This window comes from Rana temporaria, chromosome 6 (assembly GCF_905171775.1).
Source record: "Rana temporaria chromosome 6, aRanTem1.1, whole genome shotgun sequence".
Lineage (NCBI taxonomy): Eukaryota > Metazoa > Chordata > Amphibia > Anura > Ranidae > Rana > Rana temporaria.
The window spans coordinates 137655721-137677420 of NC_053494.1; the positions used below are offsets into that span (position 1 = coordinate 137655721).

The following is a 21700-nucleotide window of genomic DNA, read 5'->3' on the forward strand; positions in this document are numbered from 1 at the left end:
ACAGTATACTGTGTGTATAGTGTTTGTTTACGTTTTTGAATTTGGCGCCGTTCTCCGTCCCCGTGCGTCGTAACGTCGCAGGGAACGGAGATCGGCGTCACACGGAGGCACTATGTGAATCGAGCGAGGTCCCGCTCGCTCACACAGCGCGGTGGCATCGCTGGATCCAGGGACAAGGTAAGTAAAAAGTGCCTGTGGATCTAGCGAGGCAAGCCCGAGACTGACACGGGGTTACCGATAGTAGCAAGAAAATCTAACCCCGTGTCAGTCTCGGGAAGACCGCCAGGGAGGTTAAACCAGACCTAAGATCTTAAGCACAATGGAGCCCTCAAGCAATACAAGGCACTGTCAGGTGGTGTATCTCTATAGCACAGGATTTCTCAACCCTTTTACCCTGGAGGAACCTTTGAAATAATTGATATGGAACCACTGCTAAAAATGATTTTATCTAAAACTCACAGTTTACTAGAGTGATCAGTAAATTGTAGATATAATCACTAAAACCATGTTCTATATAAACATTAAGGGGCAGATCCACAGAGAGAGTACGCCGGCGTATCCACTGATACGCCTGCGTACTTTCAAATTTACCGCGTCGTATCTTTGTTTTGAATCCTCAAAACAAGATACGACGACATCTGGGTTAGATCCGACAGGCGTACGTCTTCGTACGCCTTCGGATCTTAGATGCAATACTTCGGCGTCCGCTGGGTGGTGTTCCCGTCGTTTTCCGCATCGAGTATGCAAATTAGCTTTTTCCGACGATCCACGAACGTACGAACGGCCGTCGCATTTTTTTACGTCGTCTCTAGTCGGCTTTTTTGGGTGTATAGTTAAAGCTGCTATTCTGTGACGTACTCAATGTTAAGTATGGCCGTCATTCCCGCGTATAATTTGAAATGTTTTTTTTTTCGTTTGCGTAAGTCGTCCGTGAATCGGGATGGACGTAATTAACGTCTATGTAAAAAAAATGACGTCCTTGCGACGTCATTTAGCGCAATGCACGGCGGGAAATTTAGGGACGGCGCATGCGCAGTTCGTTCGGCGCGGGGAGGCGCTTCATTTAAATGAAACACGCCCCCTACTCGCCGATTTGAATTACGCGCCGTTACGCCGCGAGAGATAGACTACGTCGCCGTAACTTCCGGCGCAAAATCTTTATGGATTCGAACCAAAGCCGGGTAAGTTACGGCGGCGTAGCGTATCTCAGATACGCTGCGCGGGTGCAGATCTGTGTGGATCTGCCCCTAAATTAAAATGAAACAAACAGTAATAAAAGGGAGAAAATTAGACAGTGAAAATTGCAATGTACCCGTACATTGATGGTTAGTGGAGAAATTCTTCCTTACATTAGTGGTCTCATATACTGTATACATATATGGTTATTGGGACAAAGGACTCCTCATAGGTGGACAGTTGAAGGAATATATTTGTTACTTATGTGCCAAATTCTTTGAAAGTACCAAGTGGACAAGTTGATTTTTTTCAGATCAGTGTTATATGAAAAAGTATACTAATGGCGCGTACACACGACCATTTTTCATGACGTGAAAAATTACATATTTTTTCAATGTCATTAAAAACGGTTGTATGTGGACTCCATAGCATTTTTCATGACGTGGGCATGAAAATGGGCATTAAAAATGTAGAACATGTTCTATTTTTTCACGTAATTTTTTTTACATTGTCGTTTTTCACGTCGTGAAAAACGGTCGTGTGTAGGCTTAAACGATGTGAAAAAACGCGCTTGCTCAGAAGCAAGTTATGAGACGGGAGCGCTCGTTCTGGTAAAACTAGCGTTTGTAATGGACATAGCACATTCGTCACACTGTAACAGACTGAAAAGCACGAAGACTGAAAAGCGCGAATCGTCTCTCACCAAACTTTTACTAACACAAAATCAGCAAAAGCAGCCCCAAGGGTGGCGCCATCTGAATGGATTGAAAATAAGGGGGGTGTAATGGCGCTTGCAATTAATAACGAAAAGTAAATAATCATAATAACAATTCCTGTTGATGGAAAAAAATATACGAATAGTGCGACCAAATAGAATAAATCCACCACTTCCTATGTGTCTAAAAGTGTTCCACTCCAGATGTAATCAAAAAACCGTCCAACATCAATAGAATAATAATCGTTTTTTTGATTACATCTGGAGTGGAACACTTTTAGACACATAGGAAGTGGTGGATTTATTCTATTTGGTCGCACTATTCGTATATTTTTTTCCATCAACAGGAATTGTTTTTTATGATTATTTAGTTTTAGTTATTAATTGCAACCGCCATTACACCCCCCTTATTTTTAATCTGTTATCAGTGTGTGAGCACTACTAGTTGTGGCTGCTGCTTGTTAGTTATGTTTATCTTATTTATTTAGTTTAGCTGTATGTGCACTTGTCAGGTTGGTTTGCGCATTGGTTCCCCCCATTTTTATACTTAGCCATCTGAATGGAACTTCCCCTTTATAGTGCCGTTGTACGTGTTGTACGTCACCGCGCTTTGCTAGAGCATTTTTTTTTTTGAGATTGTGTGTAGGCAAGGCAGGCTTAACAAGAATTTGGTTGAAAAAAACTTTGTTTTTTCAAGACCATTAAAAATGATCATGTGTACCCGGCATTAGAATAAAAAAATCATCATAAGGAAATAATCAATGTGCTAAGTAGTGAACATAGTCAGCAAAGAAAAGTTATTGGGGCCATCACATTGAATTAAAGTTCAAACACCTAATGATTGTGCATAGATTATTGCAGGTGAAGAGTAGGCTCTGTGATGCCCGGAAATCTATTATAGTTCATAATATGCAATTGGGATGGGCTGAACACCTCCTAGCCAAATGGTGTCAAGAGGGCATGTCTCACTACTGCTTGGACAGAAAATGAAGGACATTCTTCTTGTACAGTACTGCTTAGATATTGTGCACAGTTTAAAGTGTATCTAAATCCAAAAGCATAACAGTAAAATATTGCAGTTGCCTAGTGCTTAGATGTGGTGACTTCATTTGTTTTTCCAGGACGACAGCATGTGTTTATTTATTTATTTGCTTCTATTCCTCTGGACATATTTCTCTTTACTTCCTTTCTTGGAAATATACCAGGAAATGAAAGTAAATATTTCCAACTATGAGGAAAAATTCCCAATTACACTGTTGTCATCACAATAGATGTACCCCTGGAAGGTTGTTGCTTAACTTGAAGTACACTTACAGTACACTTCCAAGTGCAGTTGCAACGCACTTACAGCGCACAGTATAAATGCCTTTAGTAAAGCAACCTCGCCGTGTTTAAAATAACACCAAACTGGTTTAAAAAATATATTTTATTTAAGTATTAAAAATATAAAAATTTTAACTAAAAAAACGACTCTATTGCTCTCAGTGTCCTCCAAATTCCTTTTTTTTTTGCTAATGTTATCCTAATTCCTGTTAAAGGGTGGATATACTTGTTCTCTATGGTCTCACTGTAAGTAAGAGTGTTTTCTTTCTTACTCCAAAAAAGGAAATAGGGACTGTGGACCATGGGAGTTGTTGTGTACACTGCTTGTGTGGAATATACACTGCTCATTTCAAACAATTGGAAGTTATGGGGAAAGAAAAGGAGGTGAAAAATATAGTGAGAATTTTTTTAATAAAACATAGATGACAGGGCCATTTAGTATTGGATGTGAACACATTCTTAATAAATAAGGATATCATTTAGTGTCACTTTTATTTTAGGTGGTAATGGTAACCCTTTAAAATTCTTATTTGGTTTTAACTGCCTTTTGTTTTAGGTTTTTAATTGATGTTGATAGATTTAATATCAGATGTATAACAAAAAGAAAACACAATTTTAAACAGAGGCAGCCTTTACAATCCTTAACCCTAAACTGTAATATTTGTCTTTTTTGAGGTTCGATAAATTAAATACCTTATTTTCCCTTTAAGTCCACCTAAAAGCGTCTTTATATTTTTTTGAGGATGAACATAATTTAAAGTGATTGTAAACTCTGTACAACCACTTTTACCTACAGGTACTGTAATGCCTATATTAAGGCTTACCTGTAGGTGCTGGAAATATCTCCTAAACCTACACGGTTTAGGAGATATTTACAATAAAGCCGTGCGCTGATGTCTTCGGCACATGCGCACTTTAGAAAGGGCACAATCATGCCGTTTCTAAAGGGATCATGCCGTGACTGGCGGCTCGCGTGCGCATGTGGCGGCCCCGGAAAGAAGAGGGGTGAAGATGGATGTTTCCAGGCAATGGGGACATCGATGACATCGCAGGCTTAGTTTGGTTTCAGGTAAGTGACACATAATGGGCTACTATGCGGTGCATAGTAGCCCATTATGCTTTACCCTTGCAGGGAAATAAAGAGGAAGTAAAACCCATCAGGGTTTACTTCCTCTTTAAGTAAAATTACAAAATATATGCAACTGCATTTTTTTCAGAGCATATTGCTAAACTCTTCAAATGCTTCAAATATTATGATTCCAGTTTGCATCCCTGTTCTACATTCTGTATATGCAGAGATTATGTTTGGTTTTACATGCTTTATTCTTGGTATCGTTGTGCATTTCATTGACCTGCTTTACCTTTCTTTAAATCCTAGTTGTAGAAGATACAACCAATCTGCCTCCTTCTCCTCCTCCTTCACCGGCTTCAGAACAGATGGGAATGGTGGAGGAAGGTAAGGCCCTGTTTTTTTTTTTTTTTGGTCCCTTGAGAATTTTAAAATTATACAATATGCAAAATGTACAAGACACAGAAGTAATTCTAAAACTTTAATTTATTATGATCTCATGGTAATACTATTACATACCTACAAGGTACTTTTCACCCACATATACTGTATATATACCATTTCCATATCCGTGTTGTACACTGCATTTCACTTGTATACTTTGCAGTTCGGAATGATCAAATAATGCAAAACCATATTTTACTGGATACAATCCAGATTGCTCTTATGGTTTATTTTTGAAATCACATTTTAGTCATACTTTTCTTGGGTATTATTATTTTGTTAGGTTTTTAGTATTTTTAATTAAATTGTGAAAATGACACTTCATAAAGAGGGATTTTGGGGAAAATATATGAAATATATAAAAATAATTGTTCTTGTTTTATTATTAATAAATATTAATAAATAATAATAATAATAAATCCAGTTCTCATTTAGGGCTGATTTAACTTACCGTCCTAAGGTTGATTTAACTTAAGGTAATGGATCAATAGCTGGCTGCAACAGAAGTGACTTTAAAGGTTTTCTTGGGTCTCTTTTGAAAGGTAGCATCTCCCATATGCAAATAAATGCTACTTTAAAAAATAGTCATTAAACACTTAAATGCTCTCTGTCATCTGACTCAATTTCCCTATTGCACTCCGATACAAACTGGTGTCCAGTTTTACTAGAAAGCTGTTGCTCCTGTCATAAAAAAAAATACTGTCACAAGCAAACCACTTACCTGTAAAGGAAGAAAAAACACAATACTGAGATTTCCTCCTGGCCTCTCACCTGAAGGTCGTTTTGATACTGAGAAATCATCCCCCGAGGTCTGCTGGGAAACCTGCACTTCTGAGAGTGTTGATCTCACGAGTCCTATGCATTTCTTAGTGGTTCCTCCGGTTGATCACCACCTCCACGTCACTACTGTGTCCTGTAATGATGTGGAAGTCAAGTGGAGAAACCAGTGAGAGCTGTGGAGGACCCAGGAGATTGACGCCCCTGAAACTGGTGGCTTCCAGTGGGCTTTGTGGGTCCATTTCTCAGGACTAGAATGGTGTTCAGTGGTAGGAGAGGTAATTCTTTACAGGTAGGTGGCCTGTGCAAACTTTTTATTTTGACAGGGTCAGTATAGGTAGGTTTCTACATTCTGACATATAGCTGCATTAAATTCAGAAGTTTGGCATATGATAACTGTATTTTTAAGAGTAACTACTAAGCTTCAGTTTGACATATTATATGCCTTTAGGCTATCCAATCTGGAGCACACCAGATTATTCTGTAAGGGGCAACTTTTGCGAGTGGGAGAGCAACCCCTTGATTGTGGGTAGTTTATTTTTAAGGAGAAGAATAGTTAGGCGTCCCAATGGTTACGTAGCCTTGTTAATTTCAATCATCCAACTGTTTTTTTTCTTTACCTGCACAACTGGGTGTTAGAAGTGAATGCAGCTTCAAAAGGGCTAAGTGAAAATTATTTCTTGTAGCACATCAGTCACATAGTACATCTTCCACACAATGTAGATTTAACTAAACTGATACTTAATATAGGCATACATGATAATTTGATACAATAAAATGCATTTAACAATCAAGCCCTATTTGCCAGTATTCAAATGGATACAAGGGGTTAAAGAGTTTGTAACTTGATGTAGATCATTTTATCATCACCAAAGATTTCCAAAAAATGTTTTAATAGGTGATGAAACATATATTTCCTAGTGCACAGGCAAATTGATAAAAAAAAAAGAATAAAATAAATCAAATGTACCGTACTGCAACATATATTTCCATGTTAATCAGCAAGTTGATTGCAGAAAAATATTAACATAAATTTACTGCACTTTAATAGAAATTCCCAAACACTGACGATCAGATCAGTTAATTACTGTTCATAGCATTTCAAGCAATATCCATTTGACTATACTAGTATTCTTTCAGGGTCCAAAATCACAATGGCAGATTACAATTAGGAGGAGAAAGGTTATGTGCCAAAATTGGTCAGGTTGATACTATATATATATATATATATATATATATATATATATATATATATATATATATATATAAATAAAAATAAAATTCTATTATTTTTCCAAAATATTATATATAATAAGGTGTTCTTTTCATAACGTTCCTATGAATGTCTTATCTGTTCTCTCCATGTCATCTTGTCTTTCAACTCCAAAGAAGAGAGAGTTAAGGGTCCTCTGACTGAGAAAGAAGACGAGAAATCTCAGGGGGGAGAAAACAGGCCAACTGAGTCCTCCAACTTGGGGCTCAGCCAGGTCCAATCAGATTCAGGATCTGATGACACACAACACCAAGAGGAAAGTGTTGTATGCGAAATAGCAGATGGAAAAAGCATTACAAAAAGTGAAGCAGAGTCCTCTGCTGTTGTAATGCCTTCCTTATCAGAGGAAGGTGTGTCCTGTGTATGCGCTGCATGTTAATTGCTCCCCGAATCCAACTTTAATGCTCATCCGAGGCTGTTTCATTCTTATGTGTTGCCATGATTATTGGCTTTGCTGTTTTCTTAAGCTCACTGCAGTTTGTTGTCTGTCATGGACAGCACAAAGCGTTTCCTACCTCAGTAGCTGATTTCAGGTTACTTTGCCATGATACAAACATGCTTTGCTGCTAAGCTGTTGCTTTGTGTTAGTCTCTCTTCTGCCATGTTAGACGTGTTTGCCAGTCACATTGCTGATGACTATATACCTCTCTGTTTTATTTTTTTATTCATTTATTAAATTCTTACATTAGTTCTAACTTTTTTTTTTACATAGAGGCTCAGTTTTCTTGATTTTATATCTCATTTGTTAATGTTCAATTTTAATTTTGTTTATTTTGTTTATGTTGTCTCTTGATTCTTTTATTTTTTTTTAAACAATTACCGTTTTCTTTTTTAAAGCATGTCTTCTTCCATTCATTGCAGTCCGCGGCTGCTCATTATACAGCTATGCTATAAGTTAGCATTCTTTTTTCTTGCCTTGATAAATGTGTAGTTTTGTTGTTTCTCTTCTTCTGTATGTAGTTGCATTTGTATTATTGAATATATGATGTTTTAACACACCCATTCAAATAGATTTATGACACACCTAATCTAATTTATTACAAACAAACCTTAAGGGCAAGAAGTCCTTTTGTTGTCCATAACAACCATTCAGATTCATTGTTTCCTCTTATATCTTGATCTGCATAAAAAGGTTAACAGAATCTGATTGTATGCTATGGGGAATAAGAACATTTTAAATTGTACATTTTTTTAAGACCGATAAATCAGATACCAGATTGAGTAACTGGAATAGAAAATTACCTTTGTCTAGTTAAATGGGATATGTGACCCTTTCTGTTTTAAATGGAACCTGTCAGGATATGGAAGCTGTCCAAGCTGGGTTGTCATTGTAATTCTGCTTTGACTAATTGGTGAGTATATAACCCATAACTCAGCAATGAAAGATCATATATTTCAATCTGGACATGTTCCCTTTAAATAATTAATTTAAAAGGATGGGGAATGGAACATAATTTATCCTAGAACATCTGCTTACAATGGGTTTACAGAGGATTTAAGTACATATACATATATAATACCATGATCATTTTAAACAGCACTTTCTTTAAATATCTTCTCTTCTTCATTTTCTGTATCACCTTCCCTAGGAAATGTGTTAAAGTTTAAGCAAAATAGAAGCAAAGTGACGGGTACCTGTAAAATAATTTTTTCATAAAATGACTACCAGATAACCCAGATTGTACATTCCTTCTGGACAACAGGTGTAAAATTTAGTTTAGCCACTGGACCAGCAGGCAAGATCTTATGTTGTGTCACTGTGGCCTGTTGGTGCAGTCACATACTGATCATGTATGGCCTGATAGTGTCATCTGTGGGCTTTTTACAGATGTATATACCAACATATGTGATAATCATCCTATTGACTTCCAAAGGGTTATTACACATTTGTTTTTGTAATAAAAAAAATTGCAGAGCCAAATAGATTTCAAGAGAAATAGTTACAAACAAGTGTTGTGTATATATATATATATATATATATATATATATATATATATATGAGATGCACTACTTTCATAAACTTTGTTTACATGCCACAATCATTTGTGTGATGTAATTCCTTGCAACTATGCTGTGTCTTCCAGAAAACCCAGGTTAAATACCTGTTTTGTTAGTGCTTTTTGTTTTTTGAAACTGTTTGATAAAAATATGTCAAATTTATACTTGACATTATGGAAGATAAAATATAGAAATGAGTGTAGGGGAAGATGGAGTACAATGGAGAAGAGAACATATTTCTAAAAAGAAAACGTCATATTTTATATATGTATGAAACTTATTCATAGTAGACGCCAATGCAATGTTAAGTATACCTATAGTCATATATATCAGAATTAAAAATGACAAATTGAATTATAAAAATAAATACACCCTCTAAAAATGTTCATAAAGCCCAATTTCATCCAGTTTTCTTTGTTTCAGGTTTGCCTAGAGTGGGTTAGAACTGCTGGGGAGGGTTCCCCTCATTTCCTCTTCCAGTGATACCCTGTCACATCAGGAGAAAGGAACAATAGGAAATCTCAGTGGGGACACATGCAATATAAATATGAAAAAAAGCTTCTACTTTTATCTTTCCCCATTTACTAAATATGTATTTATTGCTGTTTGAGTCTATGTTGGACAGGTTTCTTCTCCTCTCTGGTCCTGGTGGCTCCTCGGATAGGAAAGGAGGAGATATCTCCCAGCAGGAGAAGTCGTTAGCTTTGCCCATTCTAATCAAGACTTATCGAAAAATCTGAACTTTACATTTTAAATGTTGATAACTGACCTCAGGGGGCAGCTGACAATACCCATTTTTAGTTGTGTTTGCTGTGTCATTTTCCACGTCACCCAGCAGAAACAAAGCATTAAGGAATGATACAATTATAAGGTAAAAGGCATACTTTTTATACTGGGGAAACAATTCTAGGAAAGGTTACACAATAAAACATTTTTCAAATAGGTCCTTGAGTACTGTTTCAGAAGAGAAATCCTGCAATGTGAATCGCTTATGTTGGTTTGATACTCTCTGTACTGTTTGTCATGTATTTACAGTTGCACTGTAACCTGATTAATAAAACATATACTGTTCATACAAATCTAATATTACTGGGATCATAAATTCAAAGACAAGTACCAAAATTTGGATTGGATTTTTCCAAATTAAAATCAGATAGTGGAAGAGAGATTGCCTTCTGCAATCACTTTGTCCTTACTGTCAATGCAACACAATACAGTGCAATAGAAATGCTTTATTTACTTTGCACATTCTTTTAAAATGTATCACCTAAAAGTTACTATAGAAACTGCATTTTTTTATCCATCATAGTAGCTTTGATGCAATTTTTCTTTAAATTAAACTCAACTAAAACATGTAGGTGGATTGATTTTTTAAGCAAAGGCAGAAAGGTTATTATCAATAAAAAATGTGCCTAAAGCCAATCCCCGGCCACTCTTTTTAGTGTTTTTTTTTTAACTGGTATATTGTTTTTATAAAAAATGTTATTGTTGCATTTAACTTCATTACCAGAACAGGAAGACAAAGATAGCAATAAAAAACATTATGATTTTGTAAGTGCGATATAAAGTCTGTTTGATTCAGCTTTCAACGCTCCAGTTAATGTTTTTGTAAACCTTGTTAGAACATAAAAAAATTGTGGTATAATTCAATTGTGCCAGGTCAGGAAGTAAAAAGTGAAGGCCCACTGATACAACCCTTATTAAAGTAATGTACGCTTTACCACAGCACTTGGTAGCGCATCATACCGGAGTTATTGTGTAGCAGTGCCTTTAATTCTCACTGACATCCTGAGCCACAAGGGAAAATACCTGCAATGCAGCATACCACAACATATAGTAACACACAACAATGCATTGTGGTGCGATGTGTTACCAAATGCATAACCCAATTAATGTGCTGCCTTAACACAACATTTAATAATGCATGACATAACGTGCAATAATGCATGTATGTTAAATGGACCGGCATGATGCAGAAGGCCCTGCATATTGATGTCTTGCCTAATTCAACTGATTCCTTTCATCATTGTTAAAAATTCCTACCCAAAACATTGTCAATTCAGGTGCCCAGTACAGTGGCTTGGTGTAGGGCTTGTATATTCAAAAAATAAATAAAAAATCTGATTAGGAAAAACCCCTATATGTTCCCACACTAGAGTAACATAGCTTTTGAAAATATTGAAAACAATGGTGTATACTTTCCCATAATATGCCATGTAGTATAATCTGGGTTATTCAGGTTACAGTGTACTGTAATCCCAGGCCCTGCTGTTTTACATATGAGCTGCTGTGCTTTCTGCTTTGTTACATTAATTGTAATTCACCTGTTCACAGAGGTATTTATGATAAATGATAACTGGCTGATATGTTTTGAAAAAAAGTCAAACTTTTCTAGATTTGCTTTCAGCCTCGAAGATGGGGGCACAAGGACATACAGATTCTGTTCCTTCCTCCGTGGAAGTTGTTGAAGATTTTCCATCTACTAAGAGCAAGACTGAGGAAGAACCAAAGCAAGATATCCTGGCATCACAAGTCCCTGAGAAAGATGTAAAGAAACCAGAGAAGGAAGATGACAAATTACCTACAGCATTAGAAATGCCCAGCATTGATACAGTGTTTGAGGCTCCACATGGTTACTCGTTTTCTATAGAACCATGCACCCCTACATCTCCTGAAGCTGAACAAGACTTTATGAAAGCTGAAACTGAAAGCAAAGATAACCTTTCAACATCCCCAACAAGCAATGTGAAGGAAAACATGTTCTCTAGTTTCCCTTCAAGTGAAAGTTCTGTACCACTTTCGACTGTACAGGATAGAGGGCTGGTTGTCAAAGATGAACTTTCTTTACATACCTCAATGCCAATGCTTGTCACAGATTCATTTGAGAAAGATGTTACAGATAAGACAGATTTTCCACAAATTGCCAAAGATAGTGCCATTGAAAGTTTTCACAGTCAGCTGGCTCAGCCAGAGGCAGAAACCATTAGCATATTAAGTGCACAGATGAAAGATGAGACACCTAGTTCAATGACATCAAGTGACGTGTCTAGTAAAGTTTCTGACAAACAACTTGATGAAAAAGAGGATGTTCACACCAAGCCTGGTGAAACAATAGGTGAAATGGACATTTTGCCAAAACAAGATGAAACTTTCAGTGGCAAAGCTACTGATAATGAAAAGCAAATTAAAGATAAACAGGTAGACACATCAGCAGTAGACACTTTTGAGATTCAAGTTGGAAAAGAAATTATGTTGGAATCTCCTAAAGAAAAATCATTACCAGAATCTAAGGACGATAGTAAAAATGTAGCCGAGCATAAAATAAAGCTGGAAGAGGATAAGTCTGGAATGTCCACATATTTTGAAACATCTGCTCTGAAAGAAGAAGCTTTAGGAGGTAGTGCTCAACAAAGTAGTGATTACTATGAGTTGACGGATGTCAAAGAACCCCCTTATGAAGCTGCTTCCATCCCACATATAGCTAAAGATGAAGATGAAGAGGAGAATGACTTAGCCCCAGTGGTTGAAAAAAAGGTCCGTGCGACTCATGAAGTAGGTTATAGCACTCTTACATCTGGAATGATGCATGCAAATGTATCTTCCGGGGATCGCTTGTTCACAATTGATCCAAATATCTATGCGGACAAATCAGAGTTCCTTAGTAAAAATAAAGATGATCTGACTCTCAGTCGTAGTTTAGGACTTGGTGGAAGATCTGCCATTGAGCAAAGAAGTATGTCTATAAATCTTCCAATGTCCTGTCTTGACTCCATAGCACTAGGATTTAGCTATGCTCGTGCCCATGACCTTTCTCCTCTAGCAACTGATATTCTTTCTAATACTAGTGGGAGCCTAGATGAGGGAGATGAAGACTTGCCAGCCACCACCCCAGCTATTGAAAAAACTCCTTCATTCCCGGAAGAAGTAGAGCAGGAAGAAAAGGACGAGGAAGAGCATAAACAAGAAACAGAAAAAGATACAGGGAAAGAAAGGTTTGAGTTGGAACCATTATGTGAGTCTCAGTATCCAGCTAAAGATTATTACAAGAATGGTACTATCATGGCACCAGACTTGCCAGAAATGCTAGATTTAACTAAACCTCGATCCAGGCTAGATTCAGGTAGTGCAGAGGTAGATGTTGCTAGAAGAAAGTCTGGAGCTTCTGACATCATTATTGATGAAGGAAGTGTACTCCAGCAAGCATCTTTAATTGAAGGAAGCAGCCTTCTTGTAAAGACAGATAGCCAGCAGGAAGAACTAGGCTACTGTGTGTTCAATAAATACACCGTCCCTCTTCCATCTCCAGTACAAGACAGTGAAAGTATGAGTGGGGGAATGTCTACCCTTTATGAAGGTCTTGCTGTAGACCCATCCATTATTCAGGTTAAACTGGCAGCAGCAGAAAAACTTGGAATAGAAATGCAGGAATCCAGCAGTGAGTCATTGGGGTGGGAGTCAGAGCAGGATATAAAGTTTGGTGAGACAAAACTTGATACTGTCTTAGAAAAAGGAGAGGATTTGACTGAGTTAAAGGAATCATTAGGAACAACAGAGATTACAGACAAAGTAGAAAGCACAGAGCCTTGCTTGAAAGACAAAGAAACCCCAGAGATGAAGAATGAAATAGATAAGATATCTGTTAAGGACTCCAAACCTGAAGAAAGTGAAACAACCCCTGACTCTGTCCCTGAGAAGACTATGACAGAGTCATCCGAACAAGTCAAGCTATCTACAGAAGAAACACTCAGTCAAGAAGTTACTGAACCTTCTGAGTTGCAGGCTCAAGAAGATAAGAAAGAAGCAGTTACTGAACCCCAAGTTACTGCAGAAGATTCCATCATAGTTAAAGTAATTTCTGATGAAGATGCAGCCACTCTGAAACTTTCTGAACTAGATTTGAAGGAGAAAGGTGTAAAGCCTGATTTAGTACATCAAGAGGCAGTTGACAAAGAAGAGTCTTATGAATCTAGTGGGGAACCAGAACAAGTCCAAGAGCCACCACAAGAAGGCTCCCAGAGTGCATCACCTGTAGATACTCAAAAAACAGATATTGAAGATAGCACTATGCAGATCACACAAGAACCAGTGGAGACACCTGTATCTCTTACACAGGAGATAAAGCATGAGGAGCCACAGGAAGCAAAGGAAGAAAAGGTGGAGGAACCTCATTTAGAGCAAACAGAGACAGTAGAAAAAACTGAAGAAATTTATCAAAAGATAATACAACCTGTGGATGAACAATCTGATAAAGAGATACATGAGTTAGAGGTAACAGAGGAAAGTAGTAAAGACCTAACACAAGAATTGCCAGAGGAAGCTGAGTTAGAGATTGTTGATAAAGAACCAGTTAAGGACCACGCAGAAGAAATTAAAGGAATTATTGAGTCTGTGGTAACAGTGGAAGATGACTTTATTAAGGTAGAGCAAACTATGGATGAAGGTGAATCTGTGGCTCACAATGTCCGCTTTGCAGCAACTAAACCTGCTGAACTAGATGAGAAGCCCTTAACAGAAGAAGAAGAGGAGGAGCAGGAAGAGGAGGAGGAGGAGGAAGTAATAGAAGAAGAATCCACTGAAGAGCCCAAAGAAGGATCACCTTGTATGCCAGCTTCTCCAGAAAGGGAGGAAACAGAATACAAGACAGAAACACAGGATGATTACAGAGATGAAACAACCATTGATGATTCTGTTCTGGATACAGATAGCATTTGGGTGGACACACAAGGTGAGTTACCATTCTATTTTTCTAATGGTTAGACAGTTTAAAAAAAAATATTTATTGTAACAGATGGGTTGTCAAACAGTATATTGCCATAATGGATTTGCAGATCTAAAGCTAAACTCCAGCCAAATATACAAAATAGTGAAGCTTGGTATTCATTTATACTCTACAGAATGAGCAGCACAAGGATGCAATACATTGTGCTACAGTACCCATCTGCTGACAGGAGGATAAGGCAGAGTGGCAGAGAGATGAGCTCATCAGTCTGCTGCTTCTAAGTCAGAGGGGCATTAAAGGCAAGGGATGGGGACAAGATCTAGCTGTATTACTTAAGTGCAGTAGAGATTGGGTACTCATAATAAAAGAAAAATCTTGCAAGCTACCCAACGTTCACCAAATGAAAATTGTGTGAGACTGTGTAAAAATATATGAATAAACCAGACCAGCTGCTAACACTGATCACATCCCCATATACATGTGTAAAAATAGTGTTATCTTACAAAGTGTAGGGCTATGTCATATACAAAAATGCATCTGATAAAACTCAATCATTGAAACCCATTAACACATAAAATGTGCATACATCAATATCATGCAAATAAAGTGCAACAAAGTCCATATAAATGTGCAGACCAAATCTCCCACAAGTGATTGATGAATGTCTTAATCACAAATATGTAAATAATGAACACTTCCAAACACCACCAGGTCACCTTACTCGTGCTTCTCCCTGATAGGTATAGGCTCACCTCTAGGTGTGCGACCCCCCCAGCTAAGTTGGGTCAAAAAACGCCTGTGAGCCACCCTAGGACTCAATGAGATAATCCAAATCAGCTGGCTCCTATACTTCTCCTGTAAATTCCTCCTCAGTATGTCAGTAACAGAGTATATGTAGAGAAAAAGACTCCAATAGTGCTTGAATTGTTTAAAACTTGCAAATAATTTATTAAAGCGTGCAGGGTACGGGCATGGTGTAGGTGCTTCCAGCGCACCACACTATAGTATACATTAGGCTGTAACTGTGTAACACAAACCCGCACATCCAATATTCCCGATCAGCTGTTAAACATTTTTTTAGAGCCCGAGTGCCTTCACAGTCTTAGCCCCTCCCCTACGCATTTCGACACAGGGTCGCGTGTCTTCCTCTGGGGGATCTCTATTGGACGAGATGGATCCAATCTATTAATACTGAATCCTCCTCCATTTTATTGTGGTACAAACCACATTTTCCTGTGGTCTAATTACATGCATAGCTAACATGAGAATCAACAAAACCGCGTCTCTCATGAAATGGCTTTCTTATTTTCAAATAGACACTCCTGTTGATAAATACTAACAGTGATGCCAATGGATGTGCGCCCCTGAGACACCTATACAGTACCTCTTATACAATAAATTACAAAAATTCAATTATACAAATATATATAACAAAAATACAATAAAAAGCATGTATCACTATTCTAAACAGTGAAATAGGGAGGTTGGGGATGTTTGTTTGGAGTTGAGCTTTAAGAGATACTTAAATAGTAGATCAATCTCTCCCACCACTGGCCACCATTTAGTTTTACTGTTTTTCTTTTTGCAAACTGTTGCAAATGTTTAATAACATAAACTGATCATGTATATCTACTTTGTACATCTGTGCTTTGTATGCATATTTTACATCAGAGCAATATTAGCTACACAAACCATTTACCATTGTACATCCATTGCACTTATTTAAGTACAACGCCCATACTGGATTAGGTTCCAGCTGGTTTTAATACAGCTTTGCCATCATAGAAATTCTGAATATGAAAGCAGAGTAATTCATGGGTCACTGCAACTACAGTTTCACATAAAAACATTTAGGAGAATTACACATGTGATTAGATAACATCTGTGATCAATGGCACTTGTGTATGAAATTTAGTGTGCCAATGTCTACATTATGCAGTAGTGTAGAATCCATATATGGATACACAGTCATATATTTTTGTGTACAAAATGCAAAATTATAGAGAAAAACACATAATTTATACTTACTTTGATCTTCCGGAAAATATACAGAACCTATTCAGCTGTAAATGTCATGCATCAGTGAGATGTAGAAAATCCAGTGTCTTCCTCTGGCAAGGGAATATTGAAAGCCCCATTCTGTAGGCCAGAGTTCCATGGAACCCTATGGTTCCTCCAGAGGTTGTTAGGGGTTCCTTGAGCAATGAGCAATTTCTGCCTCCTAGATAAGTTTTTACTGACACCATTGATCTTTTTAGCTATCTATAAAGGGGTAATTCTTCCCCATGACCATCACACTAATGTATCATAAGTTGTAGATATAGTAATTTTTAGCAGGGGATCCCTGAGACCAGAAAGTTATTTCAAGGGTATTTCTGTGTTGTAAGGGTTGAGGAAGGCTGCCGTAGGCTCTAAGTAACTGGGAAGCAGCAACATCTCTACATATACTGGGGTGCCATGTGTAGTTTGAGAGCCTTACAAAAATTTGTGTATTGAGAATTGACAATACCAATAATATTGGTGAAAAAGATCAACTCATGTAAAGAAGCATGTGGTTGCCATCATCCCTCATTGTGTGAAAATTGTAAAACCTCAAAAGGGGCGGGATTTTCAAGGCAACAAAAATTAACTCAAAAAATCTTAAAAAAATATACAAATTTATTACATAATATAAATACAAATTGGAAATATAATGATGTACATAATAAAATATGAAAAGGATTCAAATTGAGATGTAACAAGGATACTGTCCATCATTCAATACACGTCACCAGACCAACTGATGACAAGTAAGGCAGATTTTTTTAGTTAATTTTTGTTGCCTTGAAAATTCCGCCTCTTTTGAGGTTTTCCAATTTTCACCAATAATATTGGTTAGAGTAACAGAAATGTTACCCTTATAGTAAGGTAAAGTGATGCTCATTTTAACTCCTTCTGTGAAAAAATGCTCCTGTATTTTAGAAAGAAAAGGCGTTTGGCTTAAAAATGCCCTGCCATTGTTTGCCCATAATACTCCAGTGAAAAAGTGAGAATAGCTAACAGCAATGAAGTGTTTTCAGCACAAAGAACAGCTGTCAGCTCTCTGAGCTGGTGACAAATGTGTAATTGCCAGTTTGCTAAGGAGAAGGGGCGTAACAGGTTAGCTGGCAGATAGATAAACAGCTTGTACTTTAACAAAATAATTTGTACTTTTGCTATTTGATTTTTAATGAATCATTAAATCCAGAAATGTAGAATATTAAATTAACTGAAATGCAGAGAGAACATGTTTCTAGCAAGATGCAGTAACTCGCATTTTGAAGCTTTAGTAGCGTAATAAAAAAAAAAAAAAACTTTAATGTAGGCCTGACACCTACACAGTTAAATTAGCCTGTTTTTTGGTTGAACTAATAATCCTAAAAATGTCAATGTTGTTGTTGCTTCAGTACCATCATTAACAATGCGTTGAAAGATAAGCTATTTGATGTACTGAAGACAACCTAATGTGGAAGCTTAGGTAACAAATAGAAATGGGTGAACAGGCTGGATATTTAAAGCAGAGGTTCACCCAAAAAACATCTATATAAGATCATATTCTTTATACTTCCAACATGTACATTAGGCCCTTTTTTTGTTGTACATACCTTATTATGGCTATTTTCACCCTGGCTTCCGGGTAGTCACTCCCGTGGGAGTAGGCGTTTCTATGCTGGGGCGCAATGTCATCTGGGACTTCGCCCAGATGATTGACGTCCTTGAGAAAAAGTTCCCCCCGGCCGGATAAGGCCGGGGGGAACGTGACGCGCCTATTGCGTAGGCACGTCACGAGTGTCACAGAGTTTCCGAAAGAACCTGAACATGCAGAGCTGCGAGTCAGCTCTCCACGGCACCTGCGCACTGACTCGGAGCCGCATAGAGCTGACTGTGCAGGTGCCGTATAGAGCTGGCGCGCAGCTCTGCATGTTCAGGTTTTTTCGGAAACTCCGTGACACTTGTGACGCGCCTATGCAATAGGTGGGGGGGCCTTATCCGGCCGTGGGAACTTTTTCTCAAGGACATCAATCATCTGGGCGAAGTCCCAGATGACATTGCGCCGCAGCATAGAAACCCCTACTCCCGCGGGAGTGACTACCTGGAAGACGGATTGAAAATAGCCATAATAAGGTATGTACAGCCCAAAAATTGGGGTTTAGTTAAACTTTAACCTCTTCCCACTGGCCTTACGCAAATATGCGGCCTCTCATCGGGTGGGCTTTAATGCAGAGAGGCTGCAAATATGCAGCATAAATATAAACATTTTCGCACTGAGAGCGTGTGCCCTGTGCGCTCCTAGCTCCTGACGTATACTTGCAATCTGGAGCTTTTCAGTCAATTGACCACTGTGACAGCCAGTCACAGTGGTCACATGACCTGATTGTCTACCTTTGCCTCCTGGCATCTAAAAGCTCTTAAAGGGTTGGGTGGTGGCGGCAAGAAGGGGTTACGTTTCATACTTACACTAGCTGCATATAAAAAAATGCATTTTATAATTTTTTATAGATACATACAGTATCTATACATACAGAAGTGATTACACCCCTCACATTTTTGTAAATATTTTATTATATCTTTTTATGTGACAACACTGAAGACATTTTCTACAATGTAAATTAGTGAGTGTACAGCTTGTATAACAGTGTAAATTTGCTGTCAACTCAAAATAACTCAACACACAGCCATTAATGTCTAAACCGCTGCCAAAGAAGTGAATATGTCCAAATTGGGCCCAATTCGACATTTTTTCTCCCCAGTGTCATGTGACTCGTTAGTGTTACAAGGTCTCAGGTGTGAATGGGGAGCAGGTGTGTTAAATTTGGTGTTAGTGATCTCACTTTCTCATACTGGTCACCAGAAGTTTAACATGGCACCTCATGGCAAAGAACTCTCTGAGGATCTGAAAGAATTGTTACTCTACATAAAGATGGCCTAGGCTATAAGAAGTTTGCCAAGACCCTGAAACTGACCTGCAGCACAGTGGTCAAGACCATACAGTGGTTTAACAGGACAGGTTCCACTCAGAACAGGCCTCACCATGCTCAACCAAAGAAGTTGCGTGTGTGTGCTCAGCGTCATATCCAGAGATTGTCTTTGGGAAATAGACTTATGAGTGCTGCCAGCATTGCTGCAGAGGTTGAAGGGGTGGGGTGTTAGCCTGTCAGTGCTCAGACCATACGCCACACACTGCATCAAATTGGTCTGCATGGCTGTCGTCACAGAAGGAAACCTCTTCTAAAGATGATGCACAGTTTGCTGAAGAGAAGCAGACTAAGGGCATGGATTACTAAAATCATGTCCTGTGGTCTGATGAGACCAAGATAAACGTATTTGGTTCAGATGATGTCAAGCGTGTGTGGCGGCAACCAGGTGAGGAGTACAAAGACAAGTGTGTCTTGCCTGCAGTGAAGCATGGTGGTAGGAGTGTCATGGTCTGGGGCTGATAACGACCCCAAACGCACCTCCAAGACGACCACTGCCTTGCTAAAGAATCTGAGGGTAAAAGTGATGGACTGGCCAACCATGTCTCCAGACCTAAACCCTATTGAGCATCTGTGGGGCATCCTTAAATGAAAGCTGGAAGAGCACAAGGTCTCTAACATCCACCAGCTCCGTGATGTCGTCATGGAGGAGTGGAGGAGGACTTCAGTGGCAACCTGTGAAGCTCTGGTGAACTCCATGCCCAAGAGGGTTAAGGCAGTGCCTGGAAAATAATGGTGGCCACAGAAAATATTGACACTTTGGGCCCAATTTGGACATTTTCACTTAGGAGTGTACTCACATTTGTTGCCAGCATTTTAGACATTAATGGCTGTGTGTTATTTTGAGGGTACAGCAAATTTACACTGTTATACAAGCTGTACACTCACTACTTTATATTGTAGCAAAGTGTAATTTCTTTGGTGTTGTCACATGAAAAGATATAATAAAATATTTCCAAAAACGTGATGGGTGTACTCAATTTTGTGAGATACTGTAACTGCATTAATGGTGTTTTCTTTATATTTGACTGAAGTTTAACTTTAAGCAATAGGAACATTTAATACATATACCGATTAGTATAAAATATACAAAATGCAGGGGTAAAACACAACTATACCTCTCCTTCCTTCGCAGTGCTTTTTATTATTGGCCTGGCAGCGGAGGAAGGAGGAGGGGGGCAGAACTTCTGAGGGACAGTGCTGCTGCACCGTCTCCTGAAACTGGGAACAGGGACCTGTCAAAAACAGGTACCCCTTCCCCCCTCCCCCCTGAAAGGTGCCAAATGTGGCACTGGAGAGGGGGGGGGGGAATAAGCGGAAGTTCCACTTTTGGATGGAATAAACATGATTTAACATGTTTTTTTAAGGTAAAACATGTTTAGGGTTACAAATACACACATTTATAGTACTGGATAGTATTATTATTGTTAGAATGTTAGTATCAAATACTTTTCAAAAGAAAAGTGTATTCATCTACTATATAATACCAATCAGTAGAATTTCTACTTTAGCTACTTTAGCTTGCTAGCTTTGACCTTTATTTTTTGGGAGTTTTTTCCTTTCTCCAAACACTCATATATATGCTGCTCTCCTAACTCTTTCCAACTGTACAGATGATGATGGAAGTATCATGACTGAAGCAATAGAGCCAATTCCAAAGGAGGACAAGATAGAGCGAGAAGTACAGAAGGCTCCCATTGAAAGACATAGAAAAGATAAGCCAATCAAAACTGGCCGGGGTCGAATTTCTACTCCAGAAAGAAAAATTACTAAAAAGGAACCCTGCATAACCTCCAGAGATGAAGTGAGAAGGAAAAAAGGTCCATCACTTATTCATCTTTTATATCCAAGCACAGATTTATGACTCAACCAGGGAGCCTAAATAAATAGACACAACTCAGCAGATTTTTTTTTCTTATTGTTACTGTATGTTGTAATTTCCCCTGACCTGTACTTTCTTTCTCTTTTTTTCTTATTTTCCTCACCTATAGCAGTTCTTAAGAAAGCTGAAATTGGTAAAAAATCTGAAGTTCAGACCCACTCTCCCTCCAGGAAAGTAATTTTAAAACCTGCGGTCAAGCAGTCTAGACCGGCCCATCAGGCCTGCGTGAGGAGAAAGCCGGCAGGTGACCGCTCTGTTCAGTTTTTTGCAAATGTGGCTGGCAAACATGATTTTGGTTAGTTTCCATGTTGCGTTGCTTGCAACTTTCAT

At 38.3% G+C, this 21700-nt stretch overlaps 1 protein-coding gene across 18 annotated transcripts in view; it reads left to right on the top strand.

The window, feature by feature from the left end:
* Window positions 1-21700, top strand: part of MAP2 (microtubule associated protein 2) — a 272088-nt gene that overhangs the window by 217075 nt on the left and 33313 nt on the right. For 7 of the 18 annotated variants that reach the window (XM_040357425.1, XM_040357427.1, XM_040357436.1 and 4 more), the window contains 5 exons: window positions 4593-4670; window positions 6894-7127; window positions 11171-14500; window positions 21102-21308; window positions 21480-21665. In XM_040357425.1, the coding sequence (XP_040213359.1) occupies window positions 4593-4670; window positions 6894-7127; window positions 11171-14500; window positions 21102-21308; window positions 21480-21665 (4035 nt within the window). The remainder of the gene's footprint in view (window positions 1-4592; window positions 4671-6893; window positions 7128-11170; window positions 14501-21101; window positions 21309-21479; window positions 21666-21700) is intronic. The other 11 variants (XM_040357438.1, XM_040357429.1, XM_040357432.1 and 8 more) reach the window with 6 other exon arrangements.